The sequence below is a fragment of the Dromaius novaehollandiae genome, chromosome W, assembly GCF_036370855.1.
Source record: "Dromaius novaehollandiae isolate bDroNov1 chromosome W, bDroNov1.hap1, whole genome shotgun sequence".
NCBI lineage: Eukaryota > Metazoa > Chordata > Aves > Casuariiformes > Dromaiidae > Dromaius > Dromaius novaehollandiae.
In genome coordinates, this window is record NC_088130.1 from 51382606 (window position 1) to 51394161 (window position 11556).

General features: G+C 58.2%; 2 protein-coding genes across 2 annotated transcripts; both read left to right on the forward strand.

Moving 5' to 3' along the window:
* The first annotated feature begins 3565 nt into the window (after window positions 1–3565).
* On the forward strand, window positions 3566–4827 carry LOC135324482 (cyclin-O-like). The gene is made up of 3 exons (XM_064500974.1): window positions 3566–3820; window positions 3899–4084; window positions 4243–4827. The coding sequence occupies exons 1-3, from the start codon at window positions 3569–3571 to the stop codon at window positions 4825–4827; spliced, it is 1023 nt and encodes a 340-aa protein (XP_064357044.1). The 5' UTR covers window positions 3566–3568.
* A 1416-nt stretch (window positions 4828–6243) lies between these two features.
* Window positions 6244–9173, forward strand: LOC135324484 (multicilin-like). The gene is made up of 5 exons (XM_064500975.1): window positions 6244–6291; window positions 7146–7218; window positions 7644–7858; window positions 8013–8123; window positions 8808–9173. The coding sequence occupies exons 1-5, from the start codon at window positions 6244–6246 to the stop codon at window positions 9171–9173; spliced, it is 813 nt and encodes a 270-aa protein (XP_064357045.1).
* Window positions 9174–11556: the final 2383 nt, after the last annotated feature.

Consider the following 11556-nt stretch of genomic DNA (forward strand, 5'->3'; position numbering starts at 1 on the left):
CATATGTCTGCGTTATTCTGAGTAGTTTGATAAGGGTGTCATGGGGGTTGTCAAATCAGTGAACTCTGGGACCTGGGCCTTCTTCCTTCCTGATGCCAAGTACACTATTTTAAAACCCAGGAGGTTTCTCTGTCCTAGTGGGATGGATGCAGCTGCCACAGTCTCCATTTGCAGGTTTGGCCAGTAGCAAGGCTGAATATGTATTCCAGCCAGACGGATGAATGCACACACATAGGATACCAGCATGGCCAGCCATATACACTACCTCTGCCTTTAGCATTGCCCATGTATAATGCTACCAGAACTCTCATTAAACATAACTACAGCTAGCCATGTCTTGTTCCTTCTCTCTGGCTGATTGTGATTGAAGTTCACTAGCCAAAAACACTTATGTCCTCACTCCCCACGTTCACAAGTTTACAGTTCTCTTGTATATCATCAGTATGACACACTAATATCCATGTCTGGACCCTGGGTTTACTTATGTGAGATACAGGTCTCTTCCTCCTTGCCAGCTAATCCAGTTTCGTGTTCACTAGCAAAACTCACATACTTGTTCCACCTACAATCACGGATGCCTTGAGTATTAGCAGTTTGTCCAACATCCAGGCCTGGCCCCTGGGCCACTTACCAGCTACTCAGATATGGGTCTCTTCCATATTGCTAATTTGCTAGCAATTTAACACATAGGTGCATACAGGATTAAATTAATTGGGGAAATATATACACTCATGTCTTTCTCATTGTAGCCTCTGGACCTCTTGCACAAGCACATACACCCCAGCCTCTCTAGTTACTGCCACATAGACCTATGGTGTGCTGTGACCTGCAGTCCCTTCTCCAGCTGCTGGCACAGACCTTGTAGCACATACCTGCTCTCTCCAGTTGCTGGCACCCAGGCCTATGGGCCTAATGGCCCGTGGTCCCTTCTCCAGTTGCTGGCACCCAGATGTCTCTTGTGCCCTGGTTCTTCCGGCCGCTGCCACCTAGAGCCCTGGGCCCTGTGCCTCCAGTGTCGCTGGCACTTGTATTTTGCAGCGCTCACTTGTAGGACAGAGATGGAGGTTATGCAGAATTTAAGGTTTTAAGAAGATAGTATAGACTGCCATGATCAGGTGCAGGGCTCAGACAAGCATCTGCTTATGTGCAGCTGGGTCCTTTGATCCTGCTTCCACTGTTTTCCCATGCCTGATCCTCCAAATCCACCCTGCTCCTTTCCTTTCCCCACCTTTGGCCCTTCCACTAAATGTTGTGTAAGAAGTTTTGCAATCCTATAAACCTCTTCTGCTCTCCTATAGTAAATTTTGCACTGTCCCACAAGCTCTCTCAAATACCCCATAATATTCATGATTGCATTTCCCCCTTATCAGTTATAAAGTTCAGGTTAACCCTTTTTGAGGCTCTGCTGGAGCAGTTCCTTTAATGGCCTATCAGCCATGGCTGAAGAGTTCTGGTCTTCGTTATTGTCTCCCTTATGGCTTCTTAATGTTTGTGTGTCTGTATGTTTAATTTACCACTTGTTATTTCTTTTATACTGAATAGCCCTAATCAGATAGTGTAATGAGCCAGAGGCTCTCATGTTCCATGTACTTTACAACAAGGAAATGAAAATTTTATGTCACCAACTCAATTTTCAGAATAGGGAATATTTAATTTTTTTTTTTTATTTTTGCCATGGAACAATCAGTCAAACATATGAACTCAGTATGCACAGGCAGAGGTGTAGTGCAGATTTGTTTATCTAAAAAGCACTGATTGCATGTAGCAGAGGTTAATAGTGTGCTCTTGCATCTTGGCAGAAAGGGCAGTTGAGGAAAATGCATGATCTTGAAAGACACCAAGCAACATACACTGAGCTGTCTGGTAGACTGTTATAGCAGAAGCGGTACTGCTGTACTAAAGGAAAATGTGAAATGATGTAAAACAACTTCTAAACATCATCCTACAATCACTTCCAGGAGAGGCAAGCTCACCTGGTAGTGATTTCTTAAGAACTCTGTGGAAAAATTAATCACATTTCCTTCGTTATTCTTTTATGAACTGTGATAAACTAGTGGCTGGCCAGATTTTCTAGAAACATCAGGAAGTGCATTTTTTAATTACAAAGTATACCAACATGTACAAAAGCAAAAACTTAAACAGTTAAATGCATTTTGACCCTAAAATGCCAGTTTTGTACTCTGCTTCTAGACACATTCTTCTTTCTTGTCAGAGGCATAGATATAGAAAGTAACTACAAATTGAATTACCTGTAGATAAAAGATTAAACCCACCTCAATTTTAGGTGAATGTTTTCCCAGTTTTTGTTCTGGGGAAGACTTTTATTTGTAGCTTTCTAAAATGCAGATTGGAAATATATTTCAGTGTACTTGAGTTCTCCCTTATTTAACCATGGCGAATATACACTTTTTATTCCATGTACATATGGTAATGTTGAAATTCAAAGTTCTGTGGCACTGGGAAGAGGCATTCTTTGCACATTTCTCTAGCATGCCTGGCTTAGTGATCTTTTAAATAAATGTTTTTCTTGAGTTATTTTTAATTTTTTTTTTTTGTAAAAAGTAGGAAATCACTCACTCTCCTGGTTTCCGCTCACAGAACTCATGGAATGGTTCAAACTGGGGTGTACAGAGAAGAACAGTCACTTAAAGATTTTAAAGATACACTGCAAAGACTGCAGTCGCTTTCTGCTCCCACGGTGCATGCCAGCAGCCCTTGGGCCTGTGCTCTTTCGGGTGCGTGAACGCTCACTTTGGTTTCATTTATCGAATATATACTTCTGTAACACCTTCTTGTTACTTTTCTCAAAGCGCTGGTCAGATACTGGCTCGATATCAACGCATCTTTCTCACCACAGTCACAACAGTGGCTTTGGGATGCATTTTATTTTGAAGGTAGCCTGTTGCATCCGTGTTGGAGAGCGTTTTCTGCTCCAGTGCTCCTCCTCATCTGGTTCGGTTGCTGCTTGAAGCTGGCTCTTCCCCTTCCCATTGGATTCTCCCCTTCATTCGGCCCAGGTCTTTCATTTCCTTCCACAAATCTTTCCCAGTCTTTAGGCGACCTGCTCAACAGATATTATATCTGGTAAAATAGCCATGGCTGGCCTCAACTTTGCTTCTGTGAACCAGTAGTTCACTCAGGAGCATTTTGATTTCCCTCCACTCAGCTGTCTAAAACGGTGCTCTGTTATATATGTATGTAGTCAACAGATAGAAGTGGAATTGGGCTTCCAACTTCCCAGGAGACCTCTAGCATTTATAATATCTTCCCTTTTTTGCTTACGCGGTGTATCGTGCTAACACTGAACAACAAGCCTTCGGGGGGCAACGCGCTTGCTGCGCCTCGGTTCCCTCTCGCCTTGCTGGTCGCGGCCCCGCAGCCCCGCTTGGCGCCGGCGGCCGCAGCGCTCTGCTCCAACGCCGCCGCCGGCCAGGCCCGACGGGACGGGGACGGGCTCGGCCGGCCAGCACCGCCCTGCCCCGCCCAAGCGGCGCTGGTGCCGCCCGGCCGCACCGCCCCCGCCGCCGCCCTCAAATAGCCGCCGCCGCCGTCGGGCCGCGCCGCCGCCATGGTCACGGCGGCGGGCGGCGGCGGCGACACGGGCGGGCTGCGGCGGGGCCCCGGCAGCTGCCCGCGGCCCCCGGCCAAGCGGCGGCGGGCGGCGGCGGGGGCGCCGGGACCGGAGCCGGAGCCGGAGCCGGGGCCGGAGGGCCCGCTGGAGCTGCAGGCCTTCCGCGACTACGGGGAGAGCTGGTACCGCTCCCGCAAGCGGCTGGAGAGCCGCTTCCAGCCGCGGGAGCCGCTCGCCCGGCAGCCGCAGGTGGTGGTGGTGGTGGTGGTGGTGGGGCGGGAGGCGGCGGGCGGCGCGGACCGGCGCGCTGAGCCCTCGGTGCCGCAGGTGACGGCGGAGGCGCGCTGCAGGCTCGTCAGCTGGCTCATCCCCGTGCACCGGCACCTCGGCGTCTCCTTCGAGGCCCTCTGCCTCGCCGTCAACATCCTCGACCGCTTCCTCGCCACCACCCCCGTGGCCGCCGACTGCTTCCAGCTCCTGGGGGTGACGGCGCTGCTCATCGCCTGCAAGCAGGTACCGCCCCGGCCCCGGCCCCCGCCCCCGCCCCGGCCCCGGCGGCGCGCCCGGCTCCGCTCCGCGCCGCCCGGGGGGCAGCGGGGGCAGCCGGGGGGCCGGGCGCGCCTGCCCCCGCTGCTGGATTTGGCGCAGCCCGCCCGCAACGTGCCCCGCAGGTGGAGGTGCACCCGCCGCGGGTGCGGGAGCTGCTCGCCCTCTGCTGCGACGCCTTCAGCCGCCAGCAGCTCTGCAGCCTCGAGTGCCTCGTGCTGCACAGGCTGCAGTTCGGCCTGGCGGCGCCCACCGTCAGCTGCTTCCTGGAGCACTTCACGCAGCTGCGCGTCGCCGCCCGCGGGGGCGACGCGGCGGAGGCCCGCGACGCCCGCAGCCTGGCCCGCGGCGTCGCCGAGCTCAGCCTGGCCGACTACGCCTTCACGCGGTACGCGCCCTCGCTGCTGGCCGCCGCCGCGCTGGGGCTGGCCGACCGGCTGCTGCGGCACCGGGCGCCGCTGGACCTGCGCCTCAGCGGCCACCCGCGGCGGCTGCTGCGGGGCTGCATGGGCGAGCTGCGGCTCCTGGTGGCGCTGAACGGCGAGTCGCTGCCCCTCGTGCTGCCCCCCGGCCTCTCCGAGCGGTGCTCGCGGCTGCGCGGCCCCGACGCCCCGACGCCGCGGTGCCGGCCGCGGGCCGCCGCCGGGAAGGCGGCGCCGGCCGCGGGCTCCCGCCCGGCCGCGGCCGCGCCGGGTCGCGGCGCTCCCTAGGGCCGGCTGCGCGCCTGCCCGGCGCGGCGGGGGCGGCAGCGGCAGCGGCACCGGCAGCGCGGTCTGAGAGCCAGATCGCCTTCTGCGCCTTGCCGCTCCACGGCGGCTGCACTCACAGACTGATTTTTACGTCCAGCGTGTAAATAGCGTACACAGGCGCAAGTACCGTGTTACTTATCTATTTGGAAGATGGCTCATACAGATAACGGCACTGGCACAGGTGGAGGAACCACACGGACGTTTAATAAACCCTTTCCCACTTGTCACCTGTACTTGTTTACTTGCTTGTGGGCCGCGCGCGTATCTGCCGGGGGGAAAGGCATCGGCACACGACGAGTTGACCTCCACAGTTAATTCCAGCCTCTGCAAAATAATTACACGCGACGGTATCGTTCTCCATTTAAAACTGACATGCACTGTCCTGGCAACGGTTCTGGGGAGGGGAAAAAATAAGTTACCACGATGTAAGACAAGAAAATGTTAAATAATAACTGCAAAGGCACCGCGGCATGAGAAAAACTCAAGGGGAAAAAAAGGCATCACACATCACGTAGCAACATATCTTTTTCTTCATTTTTATTGCATTTTTATCTCTGCACAGAGGTGACGTTAAAACAGCATATAAATATCTAAAACAGGTACCATTTATAAGTAGTCCTCCAAGCTGCACGCATTTCAAGGCAGCACGAAAGGGGCGAACCGCACACTAAGCTGGTTTCAGTTCAATATCTAGGTTTAAGTAACCAAACAAATGTAGGGAAACGTACTCCCCCCCCAAAACCGCTTGGTCGGAAAGTGCCTGCGCGCACGGCACAGCACACGCAGGGGCCGTTTGGCCTTGGCGCGTCACCTCGGTGCTGATTTCAGCGGGCGGGAGCCTTTCCCAGTGTGCGGCTCAGCTGAGCCCAGGTGCCACGGACTCACCCCCCCCCTTTTTTTTTGCCCCCACCTCATGCTTTTTATGCCCCCTAAGCTTGGCATTTCATAGATGCACCTATCTAAGGCATAAAAACGCTTGGAAAAATCAAGCCTGGGCGCTGCCTCGGAGGGGCCGAGGCGCGGGCAGCGGCGGCCGCTCGGGGCTGGAGGATGATGCTCGGAGCGGGCCCGGCCCCGCGCTGCGCCGCCGCCCCGTCGCCCGCCCAGGCCCGCCGGGCGGGGGGAGCCGCTGCCCGCGGGAGGGGCTGTCCCGGGCCCGGGCCCCGCGGGGAAGGGCTGCGCGGGCGCGGGCGGCGTTTCCGCGCCTCGGCGCAGGGGAGGCGAGGCGAGGCGAGGCGAGGCGGGCGGCAGCCCGCTCCCGCCGCCGTCCCGGGCTCGCCCCGCTGCGCGCCCGCGGCCCGCCCGCGCCCGCGGGGCGGCGCCGAGCGCGGAGCGCGGGGCCGGGGCGGCGGCCGCAGCGGCGGGCCCGGCGGCACCATGCAGCAGGGCGGCCGCAGGGCCTTCGGCAGCATCTGCCCCAACACGGTGCAGGACCTGCCCGCCCGCCTCGCCAAGAAGCCGGCCCGGCTCGGCGGCGCCCCCCCGGGCGGCGGCGGCGGCGGCGGTGGCGGCGGGGCGGCGGGCCCCCCCCCGGCGGCGCCGGGCCCCCGCTCGCCCCCGGCCCGGCCGCGGCCCCGCCGCCCCGGCCCCGCCGCCCCGTCGCCGCCGCGGCCCCCAGCGCTCGCCCCCGGCGACTGGCAGGACGTGGCGGCGACCACCTCCGTCCTCCCCGCCGCCGCGCAGCAGGTAACCCCGCGCCGGGAGCAGGAGCGGGGCCGGGCCGCCCCGTCCGGGCAGCGCCGCCGGCGGTGGGGCCGAGCCCCGGCGCTGCCGATGGGCGCTGCCCGCGCCCGGCCTCGGGCCTCCCGGCCGTGCAGTGGGCACAGGTGCGGTCCCGCGGCTCTTCGGCGGTAGCCCGGGCTGGCGAGGCGCCTTGCGGCGGTGCTGGGGCCCTTTCTGGGAGACGCAGGCAGAGACCCTTCCTTCAGCACCGCCCCGAGAGCCGCCGCCCGGGGCCGGGCGCTGCGCCGGGGCTGCCGGCGGGCAGCTGCGCTGCTGCGAGGGGCAAGAGGCGTTTCTGAACCCGCGCCCGGGGCGGCCTGCGTGGCCCCGGGGTGTCCGTGCGGGCAGGGCAGGAGCAGTCACCGCAGCTCCTCACGGCCCGGGGCGTCGCGGCCGTGCGCACGGTGGCCCAGGCCAAGGCTGAGAGCGGCAGAGGCCACGGGCGGCGTAAGGGTTATGTCCAGCCCCGTCCAACACGGGCCAAGCCACGGCGTGCAGGCCCGGCAGGCCTGAGCCCTGGGCCCTGCTCACAGGCACGTTTCATCCACCTCTTGCAGGGTTACTGCTCGCAGGATGAGCCCGACTTTGATTTTCAGGAGTTCAGAGATGCTGTGGATGATTTCATATCTGGCAAGTATGTTTTTGCTTACATGAGCCAAACATGCCTGTGCCTGCGCATCAGAAGTCCTGCTGTGTCCAGGTGCCGCATTCGGTCGCCTCCCATGCTTTTTTGTTTTGTTTTGGGGTTTTGGATGCCCATGCACCTGCACATCTGTTTAACCCTGGGACAGTCCGTAGGGCAGCTCACCTCCGTGGTCCTTTGCAGAGGGACCTGGGCTGGCACCTAGCTCTTCACATCCCTCTGCTCTGCAGCCAACCGCAGAGAAGTAAAATGAGCTTCACACGAGTTCAGGGCACGTGGCTGCCGCGGTGGAGTGACAGCATGCCTGGACTAACGACCGGGGGAGATGCTCGGTAGAGAGACTGGGGGGGGGGGGGGGGGAAGAGGACGTGGGAACCTTTTCTACCCTAATGCCTGGGAGTTTTCCTTCTAGACACATCCACCTTAATGCCACCGCCACTGGACTCTGCCGACTTTGATTTCTCGCTTGGCGAGGACGTGGCCTTCAGCCCCTGTGGCCTGCAGCCGGGGAGCAGCGCCCCGCCGCAGCTGGCCCTGCAGAGCCTGCCTCCCCCCGAGCTGTACTGGAGCGATGTGGCGGACCAGCACGAGAAGGCGCTGGGAGATGCCCTGGAGGAAAACAGCCAGGTCAGGACTCGGAAGTGCTCGCCCAGGGCCCGGAGCAGGTTTCTCTCCCCAGCACCCTGCCCTGGTGGCTGCGTGGCCCTGGTGTGCGGTGTCCCCCCGTGCCGGGGGCGGTGGGGCTGTCCTGGACCTCCCTGTCCCTGCTGGTCCTTCGCAGCTCCAGGAGACCCTCACGCGGAGGCAGGAAGAGCTCACGTCGCTGAGGGAGAGCAATGTGCAGCTGAAGGAGCTGGCGAGCCAGGCCAGGCAGCTGGCCGCCGTGCTCGATGTGAGTGCTGCCGGCCCGGCCTGGCTGCCCCACGGCCCGGCCGGCCCCTCGGGGGACCCCTCAGGCTGGGCCGTGGGGGGGCAGGCAGGACGGGGCGGTGTGGGGTGGTGGGGCTGTGTGGTGCGGGGTGGTACGGGATTGGGGCGGTGTGGGTGTGCAAAGGGGTGGACAGCAGGATGGGACGGGGAGGTGCAGTGTGGGGTGGGATGGGGCAGGCGGAAGGGGCTGTGCTGGACGGGGCGGTGCAGGACAGGACAGCGTGGGACGGGGTGAGCAGGAGGGGCAGCGCGAGGTGGTGCGGGATGGGGTGGTGCAGGCTGGGGTGGTGCGGTGTGGGGCAGTGCAGGGTGGGACAGGGCCGTGTGGATCAGGGCGGTGTGGGACAGAAGAGGATGGGGCGGTGCGGGATAGGGTGGTATGGTGTGGGTCAGGGCGGTGTGGTGTGGGTCAGGGTGGTGTGGGTCAGGGCAGTGTGGGCCGGGACGGGGCAGTGTGGGATAGGAGAGGACGGGGTGGTGTGGGTCAGGGTGGTGTGGGATAGGAGAGGACGGGGTGGTGTGGGTCAGGGTGGTGTGGGCCGGGCCGGTGCGGGACAGGGAGGGCAGCACGGGCCGGGCCGGGTGCGGCGCGGTGCGGCGGGTGCTGCTGCGCACCCGCGGAGGTGTCGCTGTCTCCCCCCGGCAGAAGCTGATGCAGCCGCAGTGCCCCGACGGGGCGGCCCTTCCTCCTCCTCCTCCTCCTCCTGCCGCCGGGGAGGCCGCCGGCGTGGACACCATGCTGCGGGAGGTGTCGGAGAGGTGCCGCGCCGCCCTGCGCAGCCTCGGCGGCGGCCCGGAGCCCAAGCGGCAGCGGCGGGATGCAGAGCTGCACGGCGGTGGCGGCGGCGGCAGCGAGGTGTTGGAGGCGCTGGAGGCGCTGGAGGCGGGCGGCTGCCTGCGGGCAGCGCTGGGGGAGGCGGGCGGCATCCGCACGCTGGCCTTCCCGCAGGGCAGCGCCTTCACCCTGCGCACGGCCGGCGGCGGGTACCGCTTCCGCTGGGTGCCGCGCTGAGCGCGCGGCCCGCTCCTCCCGCGCCCCTTCGGGGTGCTGCTCCGCACCGAAAACGGGTATTTGGGCTTTCTCTGCCTCGGGAGGCAGCGTGGGTCTGCGTGTACGCGCACGCTGCCGAGCGGCCGAGACGTCCGCCTTCGTGCACGCGAGCCTTGGGCGGCGCAGCTGCAGGCGCTGCACGTTTTTCTGCGGGGCTGTGGTTTTGGAGTGCATAACTCACCTTCAATAATTTGTTAATGAGTGTAGTGACTACCGAGATACCCTTAAATGAAAAGCTGCCTGGCTCTATGCAGAGATGTTGCTCAGTTGAGTAGAAAAGTATGACTCATAGGATAGCGGTTAGGGATGGCGCATGTCAAAATGACCATGCCGCCAAAACAGATTAAACATGATACACTTTCTCAATCATGGAATATTAAACCTAGAAAGTCTACAAACTTGCACTTACTGTCACTCCTGTGTGCAGCTGTGGGTGTATTCTTGCACCCTATGTGATGATTAGATAGTGCTTAAGGTTGTCCTTTATTTGTACTGATTTCATGTAAGCAGTGTTTTGCATCAGTACGCGTATTTGCTTTTGTTAGTGCGAAAATAGCAAAAGCCGAGCATCTACACAGTTTGCCTTGCTCGATGTGCTCAAGCAGAAAACTTTAGAATAAAACATGCTGCTGTTAACATTCAGTGATATTATTTCAAGTAAAGAGAAGGATGAAAGACGCCATAAAATGTTCTGAATGGCTACATTTCACTTGCACCTGCTGGTTTGAAAGCTGAACCACTGACACCATACTTGAAACAGTACCTGAAGTTTCTTTTTTTGTGGCACATAAGTGAATGAAGACACCATGCTCTACTCAGGATAGCCTAGCTGAGTTTTATATCCGTGAAATTATCAGTTTTTCTACTTTTCAGTACTCAGATTTTCAAGTATTCTTGCATAGGTCCATGTGCATTAACAGCAATCAAATAGTAATATACTTGTATGTCAATTAAAGTGACAGCATGAGCAGCACCACGTCATGATCTCAGAGGAAGGTCACTTAGGAGAGCTGCAACCCTGCGCTTAGGGTTGTGTTTATGGCAAGCAGAGGCTGTATTAAAGCGCGAATGGTTCTTGTCACCAGCACAACATGTGGCCATGTGGCTCTTGGGAGATTGCGAAGGTGGTTCTTCATCAGTCGCCTCTGTGGCATGGACATTTTCCATTAGGAGAGGTGCTGCAGCACTGCCTGGGATGTCGACGGCTCAGCCCTGGCTCCGCTCCAGAGCCATTCGTTTTCCAGGAGAGGAAAACGCCGAGGCAGAAAAGCCGTGTGAAAGCTCTGGTCCTGCAGTGGACAGGAGAGCAAAACCTCTCAGGCTGCACTGAATTCAACAGGGAATAAACTGATAACTAAGGCAACCTGTATAAATATCTACAATTCTCCACATGTTTCACGAAGTTAAATGCAAAATGTATAGTGTGTATAACTTTGTAATTCTCATATTAATTCCTCAGAAATAAAGTGACCTGTAAAAACTGTAAAATTCTGGTAGGGTGCAACAATAAAATAATCACCTTGTTGGATTATCACTAGTGTTTTTGCTGCTACTTCAAATCTTTCTAGAACTGCACACTTTTATCCACTTCTTTTTGCAGATAGCCTGTTTAAAAGTTTCCACTGGTTAGTTAGTCATAGTGTTACTATTGATTAGCTTTCAGTTGTGATCTAAAAGTGATAGAAAATGATCACAGATGTCTTTTTCTTTTTTTTTTTTTTTAATTATCCTTATTAATTGGACAGACTGATAGCTGGCTAATCAGACCAAGCTGCTTCTCACTGAGACTCTTAAGACATGTGGACACACACCTGGTAAAAGAAAAAGGTGTTTGGTATGTAACACTGTAGGTTTAGTGTTATACTACATACATATGCTTTAAACTATAAATGTGTACTGTAAAATCATGCTTGTCCTTTTCCTTCCATACAGGATCGTCATAGAAAGCAGACAGATCTCGTGCACAGATTAAAGCAGCTCAACGACCGCTTTCGTCAACGCTAACTTAAAAGAGCTCCCCGCGCGCCCCGGCCCGGGTGCAGGCGCGGCGGGCTGAGGCACGCGCACGCGCTGGTGCGTGGTTCGTGCCCGCCGTGACCTCCGCAGGCGCCCCGGTGGCGTGCGGCCCGCGCGAGGCGTGAGGGGAGCTGGCCAGCCCGGGGCAGAGGCCTGCCCGCCTGAGACGCTTCGTGGTTAACGAGGAATAGGTAAGCAAAGCGTCTGGCCCCGGGGATGGCGTGGCGTATGTGGGATGGGAAGGCAGCACCTGCATAGTGATGGTTTTAAAATAAAGCATTTGCAACGGCGTTTTTTGAGCCCAGGTCCCGTCATTAGTGCTGCAGGG